Below are 12,618 nucleotides of genomic sequence, written 5' to 3'. Positions count from 1 at the left end.
TCCAAAACCGTGGAACCGAAACCGAGTGACGCATAAGCTAGGCCACCCCGCCGCCTCCGCCGCCGCAGTAAGCACACAGGAACGAGCATCGCGAAAGCGGAGGAGGGGGCAAAACCCAACACGCTGAAACAACACAGCAGCCAAACATCACACGCCCTCTCTTCCTCCGCCTCTCGCCAGGCTCAGCCGACTTGGCAACGGGGGTGGGGGAAGGGGAGACACTCGCTGGGTTCGCCCTCCTGCTTCGGCGTCCCCCCCGACATTTCTGCCACGCGTCCTGCCCTGCTCTGCCACCAACCCCATGCCATGTGTTGCCCTTGCGCAGGCTTTCTCTTCGCAGAGAATCGTCAGGCCGAGCCAATCGGTGCGGCGTCCCCTCCCCGCAACAGAAGAGACGCGGCCCCATCCGGGCGGTCCGGGCCAAAGGTGGGGAAACCCCGAAGCGTGAACCCCCGGATGACACGACGCCCTCTCTTCGACCAACCAACCCGAGCTACGGCCTTTGTGGCTTTGATCTTCCCTTTCCTTCTTCCCCCCCTTGCGCTCTGGCGAGACGAGACCGACCGAGATCGTCGGGCGTGCAAGATGCTGGGAGGGGAGATGGTGCTGACGCACTCATCGAGCTGTGCCGACGTTGCGCTGACGGCGACGCGCGTGCGACTCCGAGATGTCGGGAGGATGACGTTGGCGCGTAGGCACTCGGATTTGAAGGCAAGCGATCGACCGGCAAGGCAGTGAAATGTGCCTTATCGAGGGCGGAACGTTGGTCTCCTTGGTGGTAATCATCATCGTCTGGCGCGTCAGTGCCGGCTGCTGTTCGCCCAAACACGACCTGTACCGAACGAAAGATCATAATGTGCTTCATTTCTCCTCGCCTGTCTCTGATGTCTACTTCATACATGTATGAGGCTACCAACTCAATGCTACCGCCGTCCTACCATACGCCTCTTTTACTCATTATTTCCATGGGACGCAGCCTGGTATAGCAAGCCAGTCTCGATCATCGCTCACAGGTCGCATCGCGTGACCTCCCCAAGAATCCACAAACAGAAAAAAGACTGACAAATAAAAATGTCGGAAGTAGTGGTTCAAGAAAAGGGGGCGGAATTGGCCGACCAGGCTGCCACCGTGAGCCTGGCTTGGGCCAAGAAACGAATCCAGTATACATACTCGCAATTCGGTTCAGCCGCCCCACCACCCTGTCGAAGGGCCTTCAGCCTCCTTGCTCCAAAGATCAATCGTCGTGCAGCTTGTCATGATCCCAATCGGGCCTCACGCGAGCCTCTTTGTGACCCGTTCGCGGCCAGTACGCTAAAGAAATGTCCGGCGGGCAAAGTAGCGCGCCTCTGTCCTGTGCAAGAGAGGATGGCTCTACAGCATCGTCCCGAATGTGTTGTCTTCGCGGAAAGGGTTGGGCTTGCGCGGGCTGCTCTCTTCTGTCTGCGGCTTGCGGTGGCGGAACGTGAAGCCGACAAAGAGACCCTTGCCCATCTCTTCGCCACGCTCAGCCATGTTCTCCAGGGCTGTCTGCTTGTCGTGCACCTCCTTGTACTTAGCCATGTCTGCCTCGTTGGTGAAGTCATCAAAGTAGCCTGCATCCGTCTCCGAGTCCAGCTCGGGGACGAAAGGCGCTTTGGTCTGGCGGAGCACCTCCCAGTCGACCTCGGCGAAGTACTGGTGCGCGTAGATTTCCTGGATGGTGGAGAATCGCCTTGACCTCGAGTTGATACACCTATCGCCATGTTTAGCCACCTTCATCGCGTCAGATGCCGTGTTTGATCAAAACTCACGTGGTGATGAAGTTCCAAGTCCTGTTGCTGAGGAAATAGTTGGGGTCCTCCCAAACAGGCCGCTTCAGAACCTCCTTCCAGTGTTTCAAATTCCTCCACGTCTCGTCGGCACTGGAACCAGCAAAGGGTGGGAAGCCAGTCAGAGCCTCGAAGAGCATGCAGCCCAAGCTCCAGTAGTCAACCGTAAAGTCGTATTCTTCACCACGGAGAACCTCTGGTGCCATGTAATCGGGCGAACCGACGATAGATTTGGCGTAGTTGACGTCATTCTCTCTCATCATTTGGTAGCCCTCCCGTCTCTCGGCCACCGTTCGTTGCTCCATCGGCTTGCCAAACGGTACGGACGTCTCAGACGCCTTCTCGAGACGGATGCGCATCGACTCAATTTTGGCCGGAGCCAGCATGCCTGCAGCAAGGCCAAAGTCAGTCAGCTTGACGTGGCCCGTGGAATCGACGAGAAAGTTCTCGGGTTTCAGATCACGGTGAATGTAGCCCAGTTGGTGGAGGGCATCAACGGAGCAGAACATCTCTGCAATGTAGAAGCGCGCGTGTCGGTTGCTCAACACGCCAGTGTTGTTCAGCAGAGTGCGGAAGTCTCCACCGGGGACGTATTCCATGGCAAGATAGATACTCTTGTCATCCTGGAAGGAGTACAAGAGCCGAACGAGCCACTCGCTCTTCGCATTTGTCAGAATGTCGCGCTCGGTCAGAACATGGCGAACCTCATCCAGCTTGAACAGCAGCTTCTTGCTCATGACCTTCAGGGCGCAGACTTCACGTGTGTCCTTCTTCTGCGCTAGGAACACCTGGCCGTAACCACCCTGTCCGACCTGAGTGAGGATCTGGAAATCGCCATGGCGCAGACGGACACGACGCTTTCGAAGGTTGGCCCTCTCACGACCTGCGTATTTCTGCCACATCTGGCCGTATGTGGCCTCATCCGTTTGCTCAGGAGGAAATTCCGACTTGAAAGCGGTGAGTCGACTTTGGCGGGAGCCGACGTAGGTAAGGAGATCGAAGTAGTAGTCGAGGAAGTCTGGGCGGAATCATCTCGGTCAGTTCCCCGTGTGCTCGGTGACATACGGCCTGGACATGGCGGGTATACATACATAGCTGGGTCACATTTACCAACCTCCGAACGTTGGGGCGCTGGAGAATCTCAAGCTCCTCTGGCGTGAGCGCCCGTGATGTGTTGAACTTTTTGGCCGGTGTCGAAGGTCTGTCCCGGGTCTGAAAGCGATCATGCCTTGAAAGAGGCGTCTGGCCCTGGGCAGGAGAGTCGTAGCCGCCACCGAGACGTCCCGAGGGAGGCGCATTCTCTTGACCATGCTGCTTCTTCAAGGGGCTGCCAGTGGACACGGCGGATCGGTGGAGGATGCTATCGTCAACGTTGGGACTAGCCTCATCCAGTGGACTGGGTCGGTTCTTGCCGGGCGACTGCGGGGTTGTGATGACGCTCTGTGGTCGGCCGAGCTTGACTGGGCTCTCGAGGGCGGGCAGAGCATTGAGTTTCATTGCGTTTTCAAAAGCTTCTGGTAGCTCATGGGCGCCGGGAGGAAGCGTCCTCTTGCTGGGGCTGCCCTGCGGGGTGCTGACGGGGTTGACGAAGTTGCTCGAGTTGTCCCCAGTGGGCGTGGTTGGGGCGCTCACTGCCCAGCTTCTCTTTGCTCCCGCCGGGGAAGAAGTTGGACATGAAGCTCGCCATTGTTGCGATCGATACCCTGGCGATAGATTCGAAGGGGAGGGATCAACAAGCCAAGCAGCTGCGGATGCAGGGGTTGTGAGTACTGATATCGAGAACAGTCGAAGCAGGATGGCTGGTGGAGAGCCCAAATGTGGAAGGAGCAGTGAAGGAAGTCCTGATAAACAAGTACCAGACTCGAGGTTATGGAAGACGAAAATGTTGTTCTGCACAGGGCAGAGTCAGAGACAGGGAGAGAGAGGGGTGGTGGTGGAATTTGGTGTGGGCAGGAACGGAATGCATTCAATGGAAAGCACTGATTCAATCGAGGTGGGAGGGGGTTGCAGTAGCGGCAATGACAACACCAGCAGCAGCGGCAGTAGCGACATCAGGGCCCAATCTGTAAGGCGATCGATGGCGGCGGTGGTGCCGTTCCTGTGGTACCTACCTAGGTACGTTATGCGGAATGGAAGCGTGCTATTGGGTAGGGCCAGGGATCTGTCAACAGAGGTTGCAGCAGCAACAACCATCCCCTGTTTGAGCCTACCATCACGTGAAGTCGGATAAGGTGACATCAGCCTTCGCGATAAGGATTTGGAGACTCACAGCCGTGAGCCTCGAGCAACTAGCAACAAGCAGCGAGCAACGCATTTGTCAATCGAATTCCGCTACTTGACACACTCGAGCAACACCAAGGCTCTTAAACACTCGATCGGTCGAGCTGCAGACCCATCCTCACTGTTCCACGCCGATAGAATGGCGAAAGAGCGGAACTTCAATCCAGTCCAGGCCCAGCGCAAGGCCGACAAGGCCAAGGCCATCAAGAAAGGTGTGATTATGTCCCCCCAACGACAACGAACGAACCTTGAAAGCTGACACGTCACAGGAAAGTCAGAGGTCCAGAACCGTCGGAACGAAAAACTTGCGCGCCGCAACCCCGATCGCATCCAGAAACAGATTGATGATCTCAAAGCCATCACCACCAATGGCGCCAAACTATCTCGCCACGAGGAGCAGGTCCTCGAAGGCCTCGAAAAGGAACTTCGCGCAGTGAAGAAGGCGCGAGAAGCCATGGGAGACGCTGCTCCCTCTTTCGGTCGAGGCTTTTCAGGACGCGATCACACAGGTCCGGGAGGCGGTGTTCTGGGCAAGAGGCGGCGTGGCACGGAAGCTGCTTCAAGTGACGAGGACGACGACGACGTGCCAGAGGACGTCAAGCGTATCCCTATGCCGCGAGACACGCCGCCTCCGATTCCCAAGGATGTCATGGATGCCTGGTGGGCGCGGCGACGTGCGCGGCGGCAAGCAGATCGACAGGAGGATGAAGGGGCAGATTCACAACCACGGAAAGCAGGAAGACAAACAGTGCAAAACGAAGCCCCTGCCGTGGAAGCAAGAACCGTGTACGAAGCGAAACCGGTTGTTCGCAATCTCCAGAAGGAGGCCGTCTCGGCCTTCGTGCCCAGTGTCGTCAGAGCAAAATTGGACAAGAGCAAAGGGCGCGGTGGGCTGATGGAGCCAGAAGAAGCCAGTCAGCTGGAGAAAGAGGGCTACTTAAGACCTCGAATAGAGCAGGGGGGCTCTGCATCGCACAGAGCAACTGTAGAGGAAGCAGCGGATGATGAGGGCTGACAAAAGGCAAGTGCAGGGGCTCCTACAAGAGTTGGCAATGTGACAGAACAGAACCTCACAATGTTATTCTTAACATCCTGAATGGTATTCCATGATCCTCTTGAGGTTGAAACATTCCATGTCGATAAGATATGAACGTGGGTCTTGTTGAGCGTCACCTAGAGGCTAGGTTGGAACCAGTCCACTAGACCCCTAGGCCTTGTCGATGAAGTTACTTATCTATAGTGTCGAAGGTCATGGTATGCCAAGTGCCCGTGTCTGTCATGCAAAGCTCCGAAGCTGAAGCTGGAAGGAGGTGGAAACACGGCCTAAGAAATTGAAACCTCAATCACGTACACGATCAGTGTTATCAAAACCATGCGCTGTCGCGAGCTCTGCGTATCTTTTGGACATTGGGAAACAGATCAGGCAATCTTCAGAGGGGCAGTTGGAAGTCTCCTATGTAGGACGACCGACCCACCAAAGACACGGAGCTGAACCCGTCTGAGCGTTCGTCGTGATTGGCCAGATCCACTTCATACTCCTGCTACTGTCACCCTAGGTTCCTCTTCTTCCATCCAACACACAATCCCCTCGCCGACTATTGGAGTACGGCATCGATGACAGTTACGTCGTCATCGTTCCCCTTCCATGGCTTGCTACGATGTTACTGTGGCCTGGCCAAGGGCTCTACCTACACTGTTCCTGCGACCGTCTCGGTTGGCCGTGAACTCGAACTTGGGATCGCCACCGTTATACAACAGTCGCAGCAGTCCTCGTTGACTTCCTCGTCAGCCTGATTGTTTGCCATCAATTATTTGATTCAGTTGTCTTGACTGCGGTCTTTAGCACCGCCGCGAGCTTTCGATTTCAACACCCTCCTCACAGTTTCCTCCAGCGATACCACCATGGCATCCAGTGGATGGCCCCCTCCCCAATCCACATGGTTCCGAAACCAAGCTCCGCAAATTCGTTGACGAAGTTGGCCTCCCGGCCACCCGTCTGACGATGTTCTGCTTTCGATACCTTGGCCTTTTCAACAAATTGCAGCGCCACGATTTTCCGCTATGCTGGTGTATAGCGAAGCACTTTCAGCATGTTGCTAGCAATATTGCCCGACTTGTTAGTTGCCTACAGACAGTCAGCCGTGCTGCCGATCGAGTCTAATATCGATGTCTAATCTATCGAGGACGTCCGAACGTCAAGAATCCCCAGAAGACCTCGGCTGTGTGCCGGACACTTGGTTCGGGAGGATATGCGCTTTGGTTCGCGACTGCTCACATTCGACCATTCTCGACGTCCGCCGAAACAGAATTTCGAGTACGACAGAAATTCCACAGACATGTTCTCGGGAAACTCCAGTTGTCAGACCAAAAATAACGCGTGCTTGACAATAAGCTGCGGTACCTTTGGCGTCTCTATGCAACGTCCGACATCCTAAACACAACTTCCGCAGTGCCCTCATGGCATGATCGACAAGACAAATCAGGCATGTCTACACTGTCTTGCGTTGCCAAAGGAGACCCGAGCTTAGCTAGCACCTACCCCTCCATGTTTACCGTCGACTACTAAGACCCGACGGGCAGCGAATCGACAGCGAAGACGACAACAGGTCCAAACCTGGGCTCCACAGTATCGTTGGGAAAATGTCACCAGAACAGCGCCTTCTTGGGCAGTCCCCTCCTCATTGAAACAAAGAGCAAGCATCGACACGACGAAGACCAGAACATGGAATTGGGAGCAACTCAGCAATGTTGTGGGCCGCTGGGTTGTGGATTGACTGGCATCAATTTGCCAAATACCCACTACGTGACCTGAGGTAACTCATGAAACGGACAATTCTGTGGTATGTGGTAGGTGTTTCCTGAACAACATCATCTCAAGACGACGCATTCAATATTGAGGCAAAAGGCTAGAAAAATTGACTGACTCTTTGATAGGCTGTCTAGTCGGTATGTTGCCGTCGAACCCACCCACATCAGAATTGGCGAACCGGGCAGCAACCCGCCCCTTAGCCAACTGGGCCGTGCTATCATGTTTGAGTCCAAGCCCCTCAATATGCTTCGGAGCTGGTCCCGCCACCGCGGCTCTTTTTTAAGAGCCACCCTGTGTGGGCCAGATACCCCGTCATCATGGCGACAGAGTGACGCACCGAACCTTGCCAGCTTCAGTCCCGCTCACTTCAGTCACGTGACATATGCAGCTCTCCAGCTGTTCGGATTGTTTTCTCCGATCCCCTGCGGAATCCAGACGCGGCGGTTTATACTGGGAGAAAGCCATGTACAGTCTCGAGCTGTCCCGTTCGCGCCTCCAGTCAAGGTAAAGCTGCGGCCCCACAGCTTGAAACGCTCTCATACGGAGAAAGTTTCTGTGTCAGGAAGCGCATTCTGCCTCGCTGGTAACTGAGCCATGTCAGCTATAACACGTTTGGTGTTGCTGTATGTTGTTCAAAGCCCTTCTGACGATGTGCATGGGCTCTTTGCCCCTCATACTGGACCAGTCGATGCGGGGCCAGCACGCAGTCTCTTATTGGCCACCGATGGGACAAGAGCAGCGAGCCTGAGAAACAGCTTTGGACCACCCATCACCGTGCCCAAGCCCACGTCTCGTACCGGGCCAGTCGCTTCAACGAGGTCTGACTATAACGGAAAACACGGTCGAAATTCTCCGCAGGCGACCATGAAGCCTTACCGCGAGCTTCTGCCTGCTAATGCGAGCTTTGTGGACGATGCCGACCTAGCAGAGGCGTCATCTACTTCCTCCATCTCGAGTAGCAAGAAGCGTGCTCCGCAGACCAAGGTGGCATGTTCTGCCTGCCGCCGCAAGCGAACGAAGTGCGATGGCCGTCGGCCTGTATGCTCGACCTGCGCCGCCACGATTCGCCGGTCAGCTGAGGAATGTGAGTATGACGTCGACCCTGACCTTACTCGAACGGCTGCTCTCAAGAAGAAGAACAGCGACCTTCTTCGCCGTAGCCGTCTCTTGGAACAGCTCTTCCATCTACTGACTCTACGCACCGAAGATGAGTCAATCGCAATCATTCGCCGAATGCGTACGACCAATCTGGACGAGGATATTGAGAACCTGATCAGCTTCATCAAGAGCGGTGATCTGCTCATGATGTTTCACTCTGCAGAGTCCGGTTCCAAACACGTCGAAGCTATCAACCTTGCCGCTGCTGGAGACGTGGACTCCGGCGCTGCGCGTACCTCGTCCGACGAAGCTACTGCACTGCTTGAGACTTTGTGAGCAGCTTACTCCGGCGCATTCGGCCCCACGCTTCTATTTACTGATCAGGGCACCCTAGATTTGCCTGTATAGCAAAACTTGATCAGCACTCGCGAGCGTCTGTCCTCCTGAAGCTCAGATTACGTATCAATGAGCTCGACGCCGAGACTGGGCTAGACCAGTCAGCAACGAACGCACTGGAATCTTCATCTAGAGACACCACGCAGTCTTTGGTATCAGAAATTGAAACTGCAGTGCAACACACAGAGACAACCCCAGCGGCACCGCGAAGGTAAAGGGCACCAACTATATCCGTTAAAACCGACAGTCCCGTGCCAGTCCGATGGGGCAACCCGGTGTCTCCCCCCTTTCGGAGGCATAGATATGCGTGCAAGACTAAATGCATGACGGGTGAAGACAATATCGACTGGCCAATCATCATTCTTTGGCAACGTCCAACCATAAGTAACTCGGCACCGATAGAGAGCGAGAGGAGGAGCATGCGACAATACACTGGCATTGCATTGCAAGGTGTTATGTGAGGTTGCCGCAGGCATGGTCCGCTGGTTTGCCCCACGAGAGAACGACTGAGAATGTCCGCCGAGGTCTCGAGTATAACGTCAGCCAGCTTCTCGGTCCATTGAGTGTGCAGCATCGAGTGTAACACTGCGGCTGGATCAGTTCTTTCTCGTGGGAGGGCAGGATTCAAGACATTAAGATGCGAATACGTGGGGAACCATCTGGACATAATTAGGGATATTCCAACGGGCTAGCAGCGCAGGGCATCTGCGCAGCTGGTCGACGATGACCACGCGGGCTGCCAACAACGATGGTTCTTTCAGTCAACGCATATTACACACAACAACAAGCACCCATGTGAGGCGAACGTAGTGTTGTCGCCTGGCAGAACATCATGGATGGTAAACTGAGCGAGCAATCGGATAGCTGGAAGGTGAAAAATTCCGAACAAGGGCTTGAGGTTCAAGTAGCGTCATCAATAGCCCACGTTTTGATGGTTGGCGGAACAGTCCGATTGGACACGGTACGGCGTGATCGAGGTTCCGCAGGAGGAACTCTGAAGAGGGGCAACACCATGATTACCCTGGTGCTCCAGGCCATGCCGTCCGATAGCTTTCTAGTCAAATGCACCCCGGCCGGGGCGGATCGTTCTCCCCAGGCCTGGCCCAAGAGCATCGGATTTAGTGCCGGGTGAATTTGGAGAAGGAGGAGGTGAGGGGGAGGAGGTAGTAGGGGGTGGGAAAGCCGCTTAGCCATAGCGTTTGCCTGCCGGTAGACCCTCCTTACCCATGTCGGCCTGAAGCGTCCGCACCGCCGGTAGGTTCATCTATATATACCCATCGGTCGAAACGTGCGGTGCGACAATGGACCGGTCTGGTTGTCTGTCTGCTGCTGCTCGGTGACAACTGAGGGCTTTTCAAGCGTCCAGATCAACAAATAAGCTTTGATTCACGGAGCAGAAAATCTGCCACTTTGGCCCTCCAACCCCTGGAACCGTCAAGAGGCGGAATGCGCATTCGACTGGAGGTTGCTGACGATGGCATCTCGGAGAATACGACGACGCAAACAACGGTGTATGGCAACATGACTGCTGTCCCTACCATAAGAGAAGAAGTGAGTAAAGAGACACCGTCATCGCCAAGCAGGGGACGTGCGGACTTGACGTCAGACCATTCTGTCACCGCCGACGAAGAAAGAGACATCATCAGGGACACTGAGGGGCCAGACGAAGAGGGCTTCCCCGAGGGCGGTTTACATGCATGGCTTGTTGTGCTGGGCTCTTGGTTGGCACTCTTTTCGAGTCTCGGGTTGATGAACAGTCTCGCCGTGTTCCACAATTACATCGGCACGCATCAGCTGGCGAGCTACTCGCACGGCACCGTCGGCTGGATCTTTTCCGTATACACCTGGCTCTGTTTCGGCGGTGGTCTCTTCATCGGGCCACTCTTCGACAAGTATGGGCCTCGCTGGTTGATTCTGTCTGGGACGGTATGTCTGGTGGTGGCCGTCATGCTGCTCAGTATTTGTACTGGTTGGTCTTTCTGGTCGTGTCATGACACCCGCCCCTCCTCCCCCCCCCCCTTCTCACCCACCGCCGCCGCTTTCCAGTGCCCCTGTCGGCTTGGCATCGAGCCACGTCGGCTGCTGACTTACTTACTCGCGTAGACTACTGGCACTTCATGCTTGCCTTTGGCGTCCTGAACGGGCTCGGGGCGTCGCTCCTCTTTACACCTTCGATTGCGGCAGTTGGCCATTGGTTCAAGGAGCGGCGTGGGCTGGCGACGGGCGTGGCGTCGTCCGGGGGGTCAATCGGTGGGATCGTATTTCCGCTGGCGCTCAATGGGCTCTTGGACAGGCTGGGGTGGGCGTGGACGATCCGCATAATCGGCTTCATCTGCCTGGCGCTCTGCGGCACGGCAAACCTGCTGATCCGGTCGAGGTTGCGGCCAGCGCTCAACGCGACTGCGCGCCCCGACTTCCGCATACTGCGAGACACGGCGTTCGCACTGACGACGGCGGGAATATTCCTGCTGGAACTCGCGCTTTTCATTCCGATCACGTACATCTCCAGCTACATGGTGCACGAGGGTTTCAGGACCGACCAGGCGTACCAGATCCTGGCCATCCTCAACGCGGCAAGCGTCTTTGGTCGAGTGCTGGCGGGATGGTGGGGTGACGCGTTCGGGCCGTTCAATTCGAATATGCTCGCCGTCGTGCTCAGTATGGTCGCGTGCCTGGGAGTCTGGCTGCCGGCGGGCTCGACGCTCGGCGGCATCGTGGTGTTTGCGGTGCTCTTCGGCTTCGCCAGCGGCAACAACATCAGCATCAGCCCTGTGTGCATCGGGCGGCTGTGCATGACGCAGAACTACGGACGCTACTATGCGACGACGTACACGCTGGTGGCATTTGCGTGTCTCATTGGCATCCCCATTGGCGGGGAGATCATCACGGCGACGGACGGGGAGTACTGGGGGTTGAAAGTCTTTACGGGGGCCATATACTGCACGTCTCTGCTGGCGCTCTGGGCGGCTAAGGTGGTGTGCGTCGGGTGGCGGGTGCTGGCGGTCTTCTGAGTCGGGCGGTACTACGTTCGCCGTCAGGTACCAAGATGGAACATGATCTGACAATTGTACTTGTTGCTGGGGCTGCTGGTTCGTCTGTCCTACGTGTCGCGCGAGCCCTCTCGGACGTGCCCAAATGTCCGGCGCAGAATCTGTCCCGGGAAAGTGGGCCCCGGTGGAGCTGACGAACGGGGTCGAGCACGGTCCATGTCGGCCCGGGCTTTAAGGGAAAGAGCTCCCGTCCTCCGAGCCTGCCTCACTCACTCTCACCTCCCCCTGCACCTGCCTGCGCCCGCATCTCAACCTCGACTGGCGCTTGATGCCGCCCCTGCCCTGAACGCACACTCATATTGATCACGTGAGTTGAGAGCCCTGTTTCGTCTGGACTTGTCTTGTCCTTGCATCTCGGTTTTTCTGCTTCGGCCTCTCCTCCATACATGCCGGCGGGGCCGAGGTCTGAAACCAGTCCCATGGCAATATTCCCGCACACGCACGACTTGCTATGCCTGCACAATGACATCTTGCCGTATAGGAGGGGTCCGAGGAATGCCTTCAATGGGATGGCACTCATTACAGCCTTGTGCTTCAAGCCACCTCTTCCTCTGTTTCGTGTCTACCTACATGCGCCCTTGCTAATGACAGCCTCAGACAAGATATACGACATACGGTCCAATAGCACTCACGCCAGTTTCCCCGGGTCTCAGGCAGAGCCTCCACCATGTCGAACGACGCGCAAGTAGAGGATCACTACTTCTCTGCCAACCCGCCACCAAAGGCCCTTGCTAGACATGTGGCCCAGGCGAGCGCCTTTCTGGACCATCAAGTCGCCTCAGACCGCCCTGTTGTCCTCATCACCTCGGGCGGCACGACCGTGCCCCTAGAGCGCAACACGGTCCGCTTCATCGACAACTTCAGTGCCGGCACTCGCGGCGCCACCTCGGCCGAGTATTTCCTCGAGGCCGGGTACGGCGTCATTTTCCTGCATCGCGAATTCAGCCTCCAACCCTACAGCCGCCACTACTCACACGCCACGGACTGCTTCCTCGACTTCCTCCAGGAGAGCCCCGACGGCAGCGTTGTCGCCAACAGCGCCCCACCAAGAGAAGATGCTCGCCGTCCTCCGCAAGTACAACACTGCGCGCGCCACCAACGCGTTGCTCGTCATCCCCTTTGTCACCATTACCGACTACCTTCACGAGCTGCGCGCCATCTCCGGCTCATGCGCCCT

At 56.4% G+C, this 12,618-nt stretch overlaps 5 protein-coding genes across 5 annotated transcripts in view; 4 read left to right on the top strand and 1 right to left on the bottom strand.

The window, feature by feature from the left end:
* Positions 1-1,371: 1,371 nt before the first annotated feature.
* On the bottom strand, positions 1,372-3,305 carry VDBG_01742 (serine/threonine-protein kinase DBF20; the record flags this gene model as incomplete). The annotated part of the gene is made up of 3 exons (XM_003007508.1): positions 1,372-1,732; positions 1,791-2,826; positions 2,900-3,305. 3 exons carry the CDS (start codon positions 3,303-3,305, stop codon positions 1,372-1,374), a joined length of 1,803 nt encoding a protein of 600 aa, XP_003007554.1.
* A 922-nt stretch (positions 3,306-4,227) lies between these two features.
* On the top strand, positions 4,228-5,182 carry VDBG_01741 (conserved hypothetical protein; the record flags this gene model as incomplete). Its single annotated transcript, XM_003007507.1, has 2 exons — positions 4,228-4,300; positions 4,358-5,182. The coding sequence occupies 2 exons, from the start codon at positions 4,228-4,230 to the stop codon at positions 5,101-5,103; spliced, it is 819 nt and encodes a 272-aa protein (XP_003007553.1).
* A 2,963-nt stretch (positions 5,183-8,145) lies between these two features.
* On the top strand, positions 8,146-9,688 carry VDBG_01740 (predicted protein; the record flags this gene model as incomplete). The annotated part of the gene is made up of 2 exons (XM_003007506.1): positions 8,146-8,327; positions 8,390-9,688. 2 exons carry the CDS (start codon positions 8,203-8,205, stop codon positions 8,604-8,606), a joined length of 342 nt encoding a protein of 113 aa, XP_003007552.1.
* A 149-nt stretch (positions 9,689-9,837) lies between these two features.
* VDBG_01739 (riboflavin transporter MCH5) lies at positions 9,838-11,402 on the top strand (the record flags this gene model as incomplete). The annotated part of the gene is made up of 2 exons (XM_003007505.1): positions 9,838-10,360; positions 10,495-11,402. The coding sequence occupies 2 exons, from the start codon at positions 9,838-9,840 to the stop codon at positions 11,400-11,402; spliced, it is 1,431 nt and encodes a 476-aa protein (XP_003007551.1).
* Positions 11,403-12,108: 706 nt separating this feature from the next.
* Positions 12,109-12,618, top strand: part of VDBG_01738 (phosphopantothenate-cysteine ligase) — a gene marked incomplete at both ends in the record, with an annotated part of 1,229 nt that continues 719 nt past the window's right edge. Inside the window, one exon of the mRNA XM_003007504.1 lies at positions 12,109-12,516. Within this exon, the coding sequence (XP_003007550.1) occupies positions 12,109-12,516 (408 nt within the window). The remainder of the gene's footprint in view (positions 12,517-12,618) is intronic.

Source organism: Verticillium alfalfae, genomic scaffold (assembly GCF_000150825.1).
Source record: "Verticillium alfalfae VaMs.102 supercont1.2 genomic scaffold, whole genome shotgun sequence".
NCBI classification, from domain to species: Eukaryota; Fungi; Ascomycota; class Sordariomycetes; order Glomerellales; family Plectosphaerellaceae; genus Verticillium; species Verticillium alfalfae.
Note: the sequence above shows the minus strand (reverse complement) of the source record. Positions and strands in the feature narration are given on the sequence as shown.